At 37.2% G+C, this 12,643-nt stretch overlaps 2 protein-coding genes across 2 annotated transcripts; both read left to right on the top strand.

Annotated features, from left to right (window-relative positions):
• Window positions 1–277: 277 nt before the first annotated feature.
• On the top strand, window positions 278–4,404 carry LOC140145250 (epoxide hydrolase 1-like). The gene is given in 5 exon segments (XM_072167018.1): window positions 278–420; window positions 1,328–1,430; window positions 1,432–1,443; window positions 2,414–2,604; window positions 3,183–4,404. Coding segments are annotated over 5 exon segments (657 nt in total). The 3' UTR covers window positions 3,391–4,404.
• Window positions 4,405–5,894: 1,490 nt separating this feature from the next.
• On the top strand, window positions 5,895–12,629 carry LOC140145246 (uncharacterized). The gene is made up of 3 exons (XM_072167014.1): window positions 5,895–5,993; window positions 7,252–7,384; window positions 8,936–12,629. The coding sequence occupies exons 2-3, from the start codon at window positions 7,254–7,256 to the stop codon at window positions 10,173–10,175; spliced, it is 1,371 nt and encodes a 456-aa protein (XP_072023115.1). The 5' UTR covers window positions 5,895–5,993; window positions 7,252–7,253; the 3' UTR covers window positions 10,176–12,629.
• The last annotated feature ends 14 nt before the right edge of the window (window positions 12,630–12,643 follow it).

Below are 12,643 nucleotides of genomic sequence, written 5' to 3'. Positions count from 1 at the left end.
ATAGATGAGACTATATACTTTTTGAATCCTTAAGACCAGAGGAGTATTTTAGGGTTTAATTAATTTATATAAAACTAAATCAGCACAATCTTGAATTTTGACCACTGTGTAAACTTTGACTCTGGATATGCCCTAGAGCACCTGCTAGATTCTTATTCTTTACACCTCAGACATCAACATAAAAGTAAAAACAAATGTTTGTCATACCCACATTTACACTCAAAATCAATAATCTTCCTGACTAATCCATATTTCTTTTGTTTGTTTTTATGTCAAAATGTCATTTTTAGGAATGAATGCTCACGTCGTCGCCCGTATCTTCGGCAAATTGATGTCACGATTAGGGCATGACATATATTGTGTCCAAGGGGGCGACTGGTGTTCAACCATTACGACATTTATGGGATTGCTACTACCTGAGTAAGTGTAGTTCTGGTCTTGTTATTTTATAGTATTGATCCAAGGGAATTTAAATCTTAGAATAAAATGTAAACAAAATGTAGTGGAAAATCGTTCGCAATTAAACAATTTGTCACCACAATGCACCTCGGAAAAACGTATGAGGGAGGGGGTGGTCTTCGAAAAAAATTTGTTTAAAAATTTAATATCGCTGAAAAGATATTACAAAACCATGGTACATCCCCGTACCCTTCAATCAGGGAGAAACCCGCCGTGATTATGGTGCCACACAGTACGACTGAATAAGTCAGACATTGTGTTTCCTCTCACTCTTGATAAGGCCTACAAAATTGGCGTAACATTAAAAAATATAGGGTAGGTAGGTCGGGATTCTTTTTTACTTCTAAAGCTGTAAATCGCCTTGGAATATTTTCTTCCTTTTTAAAACTTAACTAATTAGTTATTATTTTTTTTTTGCCAAAAATATAAAACTTCAAGGTCGAGCTTAATTTAAGGGTCGGTCGGGTTACGCCAATCAAACAATTTTTTGTTTGAGGAATCGGAACCACCATAAGTCAGGGATTATTCAAATTGGTTTGGGTGGTGAATAGTGCCGATGAAAATCTAAAAGTGTACCCATCTCTATATCAATGTTTCACGTTAATATCGACCCGGCATCTAAATTTAACACAAATTGCTTTTTACTTTAATCAAAGTCTAGGTAAACTTTAAAAAACTTACCTAGAGTAAGGCAAAATTGGACTAATTTTTTAGAACGTTTTGAAAAAATAAATGACCCTTCCATATACTAAATTTAGCCTGGAAAAAAGAATTAATTGCTTAACCGAAAGGCGGGTCGGAAAATCAATGCTTGCAACACATTCCCACATGGCTATTTGTACTAAATCACAATGGTTTGTATTTGCAGACACGTCAAAGGATTACATATTAACATGGTCGTCGACGTAAACCCACCAATACAACTAATAATAGGGAGTTACTTCCCGTCACTGTTTCTACCAGCCAATCACAGATCATCACAGGGTTTGGCCCGTGATACCTAAGTTATTGGAGGTGCTAATGGAGAATGGATATCTCCATATACAAGCTACCAAACCAGATACGATATGTAACTAATGCTGGTTTCATACTTTCTGCCGCTTGCCGCTGAGCGTCATGACGCTTTATCATGCCGCTTGTACTTTTCTTCAAGCGGAGTGGCACACCGCTGAGCGGTAGCGGCATGACTCTGAAAGCCACTCTTGCCGCTCAGCATCGCTCCAAAATCGTATTTTGTTCTCAAACTTCAGAGCGGCACCGCTCCGAGTTGACTTGAATTCAACTCCCAGCGGTGCTGCCGCTGCGGCAAAGCGGTAGAGTGATCGATATATCGGCTTGCCGCTGGTCACCGCTACCGTTTCTGGTGCGACTGCGCAGTGAAGTAAAACCATCTTCAGAGCGTCAGGAAAGTATGAAACCAGCATTATAACATGTTGGTCATGTTGGTATAATTAGTGTTTTTTAATTTCAAAATGGAATTAACCATAACTGTCTCGAAAGTATTTGGTATGAAAGGAAATGAGTTGGTAATTAACTTATTTTGAAACTGCCGTTATCAAAAATATAAAGGCATTAATATCTCAAAATATCAAGAGCCACCTCAAGAGCCTCTGAACTAATACTAGGCTTTTTTGTACTTATTTTAATGCATTTGTCATGCTGATTCCAAATATGGAAAAAAACTTGTCGTCTGCAGTCGACACCCGCGTATAGAGAGAGAGAGAGAGAGAGAGAGAGAGAGAGAGAGAGAGAGAGAGAGAGAGAGAGAGAGAGAGAGAGAGAGAGAGAGAGAGAGAGAGAGAGGTGAGAGAGAGAGAGAGAGAGAGAGAGAGAGAGAGAGAGAGAGAGAGAGAGAGAGAGAGAGAGAGAGAGTGAGTGAGTTAAAACAGCTTTGCAACGTAAACGAGTGGATAACGTCGACTTTAAATTGTTTTTGTTTCTGTTTAAAATCCAGGTATCAGTATATAATTTAGAGAAATTTTCGAATGTAACTCGTCTTGACTCAGAAGATGGCGGATTAAATGATGAATGGCTGCTGGATGATCTACTGAATAACGTAATGGTGTACTGGATAAATGGAAATATGGCATCAGCGATGAGGTTTTATAAGGAAAATATGCCGCTGTCTGTTGACGATATTAACAAGTAAGATAATATTATAGTAATGTCAAACTATGTTAATATTTTAAAACCAATTAGAAACCTGAATAACAATATGATACACATTAACCCATGATGGGGAACTCAAATTTTATTTTGGAGGTATGTGCTTCAGATCTTCAGTTATGTACATTATATTTATTAATTGCAATTTATAAATTCGTGAGAGAGACCACTGGAAGCTGCCATTATCATGATTATGACTCGACACCAGTATTTTGTTTGGTGCCCCAACACAGTGGGTAGTCTTCCTGTACTTTTCAATGGCAAGACAGCTGCTGACCTCAGTAAGTGAATGCGCATCTCTATACTTTTGATCATTGGATGTTGTTGTGTAATCCTTGCGCCCATGTCATCATGGTGAATGTATTAAAAAACTCATGTGAACTTCCTTCCAACATTGTCATCAATTTGCCTGCTCCGGATGAGTTTGAGTCCGACAATCTGTTACTTAATATAAATTGCTGAATGACATGATCATAATGATGGATGCGATGGATTATTGTTTTATAGCGTGATAACGACACTGCGTCTTAACTGACACAAATATCCTGTCATTTCAGATGCCAAATTAAAGTGCCGTCTGGGATTGCTGACTTTCCCGGTGAGATGTTGAACCAGCCTGAGACGTGGGCCCGGTACAAGTACATCAACTTACTCCAGTACAACAGCATGCCACGAGGAGGACATTTTGCGGCTCTAGAGGAACCTCAACTATTGACTGAAGACATAAGAATATTTATTAGAAAAGTAGAGACACTTTATAAATAACAATACACATTTGACCTAGTTGTGGTCTAATATCACTAGTACAGCCGTGCTGTGATTCCTTAATGCTCTTTGATCCCAAATATGTGGCAGCAATGATTGTAACCAGACAGAACAAACAGATTTTGCAGAAAGAACAAACGCAAGCGTTCATTTTACGTGTATTGTAGTGGTGTGCTCTCGTCATCCGGGCTTCATGCAATTCGCAAATTGTTATTTGTTTCTTTAAAAAAAGTAGACGTAGCTAATTTGCTACATTTCCGAGCTAATATGTGTCTGGGATATGTTTTTTTCATGCCATATTGACATGTATAGGCAACCGATTTAAAGAATTTCGGAAGCACACCAACAAAACTGTTATTTTTATCATAAGAAATTTGCAGTATTTTGAAGGTTTTCTGTCAGACATCGAAGGTGCCTCCTATTTTAAAATGACCTTTGATCCCAATTCTAGGCACACACTATAGACATCGGGTAAAGACAATATACATTACGTGAAGATTGTCTTAAAATAAAAGTCGAAGCAGAAAGGCATGTGAAAAAAATCACAGGTCATTATACCCGTCATCCTAATTTTTCACATGTTTTAATCAGTCAATAGTTTTTATAGTCGTCAGCCCAATAGCACTTTAGCCCTAATGTCCAATTGACTGGTTAAAACAATAGAAAGATTAGAATGACAAATATGACCCGGGATGTTCACAGGTCTTTCTGTTCCGATTTTAAGGCACTGTCCACGTAATGTAACGATCACTTTGAAGTGAATACACATTTTTTGGCCTAATGACGTTTGAGTGACCTTTGACCTCAAGTTGGTCATGTGACAGTTGTGGTCATGGAGTATGATACCTGTGACCGACCAATTTATGACAGAATCGAGAAAAGTAAGCAGGAGTTAGCGCCAAAATGCGTGTATGTTGAAAGCAGTGACGTAGCCAGTTATTCGGAACGGAACGTGGAGAGGGGGGGGGGGGGACACACTTGTTATTTTACTGACTGAAATATTTTTCCGTACGAAAGTTGTAAACTGTTGACCCCAATGTTTTTTAATTTAAAAACATTTTTAACGCACGTTCATACTATCTACTTATGTAGCAATAAACCAACAGGTTAGAATTACATAGGGAGTAACATATATTTTTTTCTTCACATGATTTTATTGTGATTAAGTTTAAGCGAAATAAAATCCTTTGAAGAATTTATAGCTATATTGCCTCACTTGTGTACAATTAAGAATTTGGGATAATTGATATTTTGAAGCTGGTTACAACGTTTATTACTATGTTTAAAATGCACTTTAATGTTTATATAACGTCAAATGGGCAAATCTACCCCTTTTTGTAAAAGTGGTGCAAAATGGCCAAATTTGGCGTAGAACCCGAATCCATCGAAAAATTTGATCTCCGATGACACTTACTGATAAAAAAGTCGAAATGGCTGCCAAAATATAATAATTTTGCCTGTTAATGGCAATTTTAATAGATATAGGCTTCCAATGTGTCTTTTATTATGTTTTGGGTGTCAAAGCTCATTCGGTGTACATGAGTGGTGGGAAATCGACAATGGCTCATGAAAATCGTCAAATTCGTGTTGGTAAGTGTTATTTGCATCTATTCACCAATGTCTCCATCCAATGTTTTGTGTCTGTTGTTGGTTGGCCGTGATAAATCTACAGATACGCCATCTTCATTGGCTACTTATCCGTAAATATGTTGAATTCAAACTTTTGGTCATCACATACAAGCGCGTCAAATGGCACCCCCCGAATACCTGCTTCAACTCATTTTCTTCCGATTTTCTTTCACAAACCAAAGTACGTCACTCGTTCATCATTTGACACAGCACTTGTATTTTATTCCCAATCCACTGTTATTATTATCATCATCACAATATGTAATCTTGAGACATGGAAGACTTGACCCTACATGTAGCCTCCCACTAAGGAGGTCTAGATTTAAAACGGAGTCATGCACCCATTCAAATAATACATGTATAAACCCCATTTGAAATTCACATTCGCTGGAAAGATTAAGTTCATGTCTCCAACTGCAATAACCCATTGTTGGTAATTGCAATGTGTAGCTGCCTGCACAGGCTGTGCTGTATGTGTATTCCATAATGGGCTGTTCCAGTTGAAATCCACACTACCCCTGTGGAAAATTTTGGAAATATCTTCCACAGGAGGAATACGTTTTTAATGTAATTGGTCAGGGTTAATCATTTTGAAACCCATACTCCCCAACTGCAGAGAGTATTTCAAATGGAAGTTACCCAATTTGTCTATTCTAATCAAAACTAATACTCCCTCTGTGGACTTCCAGTAAAATCTTCCACACGGGTAGTGTGGATTTTAAATGGAATAGCCAAATATACCTAAACTTATTGGTTAATAGCCTTGAACTTTAACCCAAATTGATATGCTAAGGCTGTGCTGATTTTATTATTACGCAACCAAGTGTGTCGTTTGAGTGAAGCAATACACTTCACCCGGCACTGAATGAACAAATGCCACAAGTACATGTAACTATTTGTATATTAATTGTGTCGCCATTTTCTTATTGAAATAGTTTACGTTTTAGGTATACTTTAGCATCTATTTCTATCCAGTAAGTATTGAAATTTGATTCGCATATTGTCATCTTGCTGAACATTAATGATAAATACAGTATAAAACTTCAATAAATTTAATAAATTGCACGTACCTTGTTTAAAATTGATCAACTCCATAAACTTCATTAAAATTTATCAGCCTATTTATAGATATAGAGTATATATCCCTTGTCAAGCGATATTGTCAAGCGATACATGGGGCAGCTTTACAATATTGGTGTCTAAAAAGCCGCGGGAAATATACGTTTACAATGTGCACAATTTCTTCATATCATTAGATTTGCAAATCCCCAGTTTGGTAAATGGCAAGAAGATGGAGAGGGGTGGTTGTTGGAACATCCAAAAGGATATAATAAACATTATTTGTTAACACACTGAGGGAGGAAACATTTGCGGGTAAGACTTTCGGAGAAATTAATGAAAATATCAGTGAAATTTGAATCCAGGTTAACATAGGTTTAACATAACAGTTATTTTCAATCCTTATTCTGCTACACGTTCCGAAATCGAATCGGTTCTGGCCGTTCTCGTCAAATAATCCCCTTTGTGCCCCTGTTTCCCTTCCAACAAAGACAGGTTTCGTCTTAATCACAGCACAGGGCTTTAATTGTTGCACCTCTCGGAATGACCTATATGCTAACCTTTTTTTTTAAACAAAAACTATAATATGTTAAAAACGTTTATTCCTGGTTCTCCTGCATTATTTATACTGAAGAAATCGTGAAAATGGCGCAAATATGCATTGAATTTCATATTGTTAACATGCTATTGCAGTTCGTTGTCGTTATCATATTTTCATACACTCCTAGAAAGTGAGAACCAATCAGAGCAAGAGTTAGTAAAATACTAGGCGTGCATAAATGTTGTACAATTGCACGGGCGCGCACTCCGCGTAGTACGCGCAGTGCTTTCGGACGCGTTCATTTTTCTTGCTGGTTGATGCATTTATGTTTACTTGCATTTTCCAACATATTTAGAGACAATTTTGTTATACAGATAGCAAAAATCACGGGATTTTTTTGTCGTGTATGAAATAGGTTAATAAATGCCTATCCCTTATTGCTCAAGAAATTGTACAAAATAATGCACTTGTACTGAGATGTTGATGCGTCTAGTGCACTCCCCCTACGGGGCTCGTGCATTAGACGCATCAACATCTCAGTACGCGTGCGTTATTTTGTACAATTTTACTCCCAACAAGTGATACGCGTTTATAAACCTATAGGCTAAATAAATGACATCTCCTTTTTTCAGGAATGGGCAGTACCATATTGAAAAACATATTGCCAGTGGAGAAGGACGGTGGCCCTATTCATATGCTAAATATTGACACATTGTTGGTTATATTTAACTACTTATCACTATACGACAAATTAATGGCAATGAGGTAAGAATTAGTCATTAAAATTATTTCAACAGTAAGAAACTATACAAATTTGTAAAATAAATTGTCAAGATCTCAATATTCTCGATAAGGCTCTTTGACAATGGTGCGAGAGGTTCGAACCCATTAGTACGCTTTCGTTGAATCAAGAGCTTTAGGTAAACCTGTATTATCCGTCAATTTCTCCGAATTTTCTGAACAAAACTCATTAAAATTCTAATAAAAAATAAGATAATGGTGTCAAATGTGTATTTTGTCAATAAATTACTGTTATACCACGGTTTACCATCTCCCTCTGTCAGTAAAAATCGCCTATTTGCCCCCTCTTTCCTCGATCTTTACAATAAACAGAGGGCAGTTTATTATACTTAAATAATTAAATAAATACTGCCCTCTGTTGGCGACAATTTTACCCTGAGACATTAATAATGATGGGACGTCACTCTTCGATGCCAAATTGCGAACAAAAATTACTACCGAAGTAAGAGTTACAGTGCATGCGCAGTAGCTCAATCGCTATTTGAATATTGTATTATAATTAATCAGATGTAATTATTAGTATTTGGTTCTACAAATTGGAGAAAAATTAACGGACAATACAGGTTTTCCTATTGCTCATGGTTGAATGATTGAGTTAGCTTGAAATTCCCTTACTGTTAATTCGTCGGCTGTATTCCATAGTGGCGCATAGTGATTTTTGGTCATTTTTGTGAAAATTGGCACATATGTTTTTAATGATGTTCTCTTTCATTTTTCTAAGTCTCATCAGTCATAATTAGCTAATTAATTAGTAATTAATTAATTAAATGTGGCGTATAGTTACAAAGTGACATTTTTGTATTCCATAGTGGCGTATCGACCATACGCCACTTTTTATACACATTTTATAATTATGAAATATCGGCAAAATGAAAAACATCGTATGTCATAGTGGCGTACGCGTATCGGACCTATACGCCACTATGGAATACGAACGACGAAAAGTAACGCCATAGGGATTACACGGCGACCGAGGTGGCGTACGGTTAACGTATGGTTAGGGTATTGCGTTTTGTTCGTTTTCCATAGTGACGTATAGTTTTATTGTCAATTTGCCAGCAATAGTATGTATTTATTTCTTTTGAAAAATATATAACAATAAAATCTATTTAGTTTACTACAGAAATTTCACATCATTTACAAAATATAATGAATGTCTGATTTACACAACTCGATTTTAAATTGGCATTTCTTCAAACCCGATTTTCTCGAAAAGTTGTTTATTCGCGGCGCCCCACTATACGCCACTATGGAATACGGACGACGAATTGTCGTTGTTACCCGTATGAAACTCGGGGAAAGGATACTGGCGGCGAAGGTCAATTGTGGAATGTCTAGGGTGTGCGCTTCTAATGGTTTATATAATGTTGTATTGGTGCGCTGTACAGTTTGAGACTTGTGGATCAACATCTATGCGTTGTGCCCTAGCGTAGCGCACTATAAATCATATCGTGCTTTTAAAAAAAGTATAGTAATGTATGGACATGTATTCTTTTTGTGATTATGCTGTTATAGGGTAAACAAGAAATGGCACCATTTAATTCAAAACCATGCCTGGACTGTAATCGACTTCAGAGACAAAGGTCCGATCAGAGAGGTTCAAAATTCCGAAAGACAATATAGGCGGTTTGTATCAAAAAGTGACCCCGCCATTTTTGAGTACAGAGAGTGTGACAATGAATGGCAATTTCCAACGAACCAAGTATTGACATTCCTGGATCGTTATGCCGGTAAAAGTTTGAAAGCTATTTATCTAACTGTATACCTCAGTGATGAGATCGCGACTCTTCTACGCGTTAACTGTCCTAATATAAAGACATTGGGAATAATACATTCCGACAGAATACTGTATTTACCGAAACTGCAACGATTGGACCTGATTACAGACTCGGAGTTTTATGGCCATCCTTCTGATCAAATATTACCATGGTTAGAAAAGTGCTCTGGTTTGCAAAAAGTATCTCTTCGTGGTTTTACCCAAATATCTGTTGCAGTGATGAAGAAATTGTCAGAAATGACAAGTTTGCGTCAGCTAGAATTAATATCATGTTCGTTCCTAAAAAGCCAGACTGAGACTGCTGAAAAGATATTGTTCTCAACAATAGCGTCTTTGACATCAATATCATGCTTCAGTCTTATCGGTAGATGCCCATATTCAAGGTGTCTTCCAATTGGTCATATCAATATTGATTATTGTTTTCAATATATCGCTCAATGGACACATCTAAAAATATTGACATTGAAATCGGTGGTGTACACAGAGGAAGCATTTGAGACAATGATACCCGGACTACTAAATCTAGAAACACTTGCATTAACAGGACAATCCGTGACGTCATCAGTAGTGACCCTTATTGGGATTCATCTAAAGAAACTGAAATCATTGATATTGACATCATGTACATTTTGTTACGAGAGAGATCGCCAGCTGCGGGTGTGCTCACTGCCACGGTATTCATGTGAAAGTTTACAATCACTGTCTAACCATCCCATGCTTATAAACCTTGAGCTCCATCAATCATATAATGAAAAATATTGGGTTGAGAAAGTATATGACTTGCTAGCTACACTTCCTAGAATCAGAAATGTAAAAATGTCAGTAGTTGATATAAGCTTTTATTTCAGTCAAAAAGTGTACCCAGTCATAAAATCAGCAGAAATTGAAGTAACCGAAATAAACTTTCCGTTTATTTCTTCATCGGTTGCAGAAAACGAAACGAAACTGAGAAGAACACATGACGTTCAGATCTTATGAATATCTTATGAAGATACATGAAAAGAAAAAGAACAAAGTACATCAACTTGATGTGGGGACACTAGTCAAATACAGACTAGATAGTTCGCAGCAGGGGGACAAAAACAGCAAATTAATATAGGCATTAGAAGTAATAGGTAACCAGTCCAAATTAAATTCAGAATTGAACTTGAACTTGAAACTTTTAGGTTTTTGGATCAAACTTTCGTCAACAAGGTGTTTGACTTCAAGATTTGTGAACTTAGATTTGAATGTTGGTGTTTAACCCGGGGGGGGGGGGGGCACTCACTAAAAATGGGTGACGGGGATGTGCGGCCACATTGACCTCCATTTTTCAACTACCTCTCACCCAATGACCCCCTTTTTGTTTTACTGAACTCCTCTCACCCAATAACCATCTTGTTTGTTTTCCTGTAACCAAAAGACCCCCTTTTTTCATAAAATTTTGGAAAAAATGACCCTGTTTTTTGTGTCAACTTTTCATATTTTGATCCAAAAAATTTCCCAGTCTCACTGAATGACCCCCTTTTTTGGTAAGATTTTTCCCAATCTCACGGAAAGACACCTTTTTGGGGGCCTTTTCACTGAAAGACCCCCTCTTTCAGTGTCTAGGCTCTCACTGAAAGACCCTTAGTTTCGAACTGATGTTCTCACATCCCCGTCACTTCCAAAGTCGAGCCCCCACGGGTGTTTAACTTAGCTAAGGAGACCCAATACAGCTTATTTAATCAGAAACAATGTAAATTGTTGAAGTGGTGTATCATCTATAATCATGATAATTTGCATTGTACAAACATGACGTTGAAATAACATTTGCCTCCTGATTCAAGTTTCACAACTAATCTTATTGTTTGTAAATATTGCAGCAAATTGACATCTTAGTTTTATCTTTATCCATGTACAATTCTGTTTAAAAAAATCTGGCGGTCTTTTTTTCGCAATTTAACATTTGCCTAAGAAATTGAATGCATGCTGTACTGGACCGAGATGAGACTGATATGCACTATATATCTGAGATCAGAAAAGATAAACCAAAAATTTTATTTTTATTTTTATTTCTTTTCACTTACTTAATATAAATAATCAATTATAATATACTATTTTCTATCACTTCAAATGACCTATTGTATAAACTACCTGCAAGAGCCCACTGGTTCAATACTACACAGTAATTGTTTTAGGTTATTTCTTTCATGTAATCTTACACGAAATTAGGATTAGATTAGGGTTAGGATTAGGCTTAGGGTTGGGTTAGCTTACACCAAACAATTACATGAAGGATGGACTCACCTATTTATGGCATTGATTAGTTGTAAAAAGATACAAAAGTTAACCAAGTGATTTACTACAAGTTCACACTATTTACCATAATCTTTGCTTCCCGACCACCAAATTGATTGAAACAAAGTGACTCACCCATTTATGGCATTGATTAGTTGTAAAAAGATACACAAGTTACCCAAGTGATTTACTACAAGTTCACACTATTTACTATAATTTTTGCTTCCCGACCACCAAATTGATTGAAACAAAGTTTATTTAGTAGCATATGATTATGAATCAAGGTTAAAAATAGGTGGGCTACGGGCCTTGTTTCAGGTAAATGAACAACAATAAAATCACAACTTTGTCCTAAACTATAGCCGGTCACCGTATTCTATAGATCATTTAAGACACCCACGAAAACCCGGATGAAAAAAAAAATCCAAACCTAACGCTAAACATGGCGCCTCCGCCTAATGGCGAGGTCAGAATTTGTTGAGCCATTATTGTTGAAAGTAGACTGAATGGTGCCATTTGATATTAGACCAATTTGGTTTAAATTCTGACTGTTACTAAAACAAACGTGAGTTCTGTTCAGACCACAGAATTAGAGGAGAACCGGGACTCCCTATACCGCCACGTACAATCGCGCCGTCAGATATGGGGAGAAAATTGGGGGTATTCGGGTCCTTGCCGATGGTGCGCGGAGCCGGAGACGAACGAAAACAATTCTGCGTATCAACTGAAGCGTCTTGGTACTAGCGTGCAGGTCGCATCAAGTACGTCTTTCAAATACGCCCTTCATCCATGTTGCGCCTTGCATGTCAATGAATGCCTCGAGTGCGGGCTCAAGTGCATTCCGAGAGAAACCGAATACCCCCAATTTTTGCTCCATGCCTGCATCAATATGGTGATCAAGTCCCGATTCTCTTTCTTTAATTCTGTGGTTCAGACTAAAGTGAATCCTGGTCCAGACTAGATTCAGGGGAACCAGGACTTACTTTTATTCCAAACTGAGTCCTGTTAGAAAACCTCTTATTTTCACTAATGATACGAATTTACCTTACGGGTGAGTAAAAAACAGAACTAACAAGTGACAAAACTGGTAAATATTTTGTTTTCAGAATAATATTTTAGCCTGTACGGCCTTTGTGTTCACAAAATTTGAAATTAGAACTACGTAAATGATACACGGGGACAGTGAT

The sequence above is a fragment of the Amphiura filiformis genome, unplaced genomic scaffold, assembly GCF_039555335.1.
Source record: "Amphiura filiformis unplaced genomic scaffold, Afil_fr2py scaffold_183, whole genome shotgun sequence".
NCBI lineage: Eukaryota > Metazoa > Echinodermata > Ophiuroidea > Amphilepidida > Amphiuridae > Amphiura > Amphiura filiformis.
Note: the sequence above shows the minus strand (reverse complement) of the source record. Positions and strands in the feature narration are given on the sequence as shown.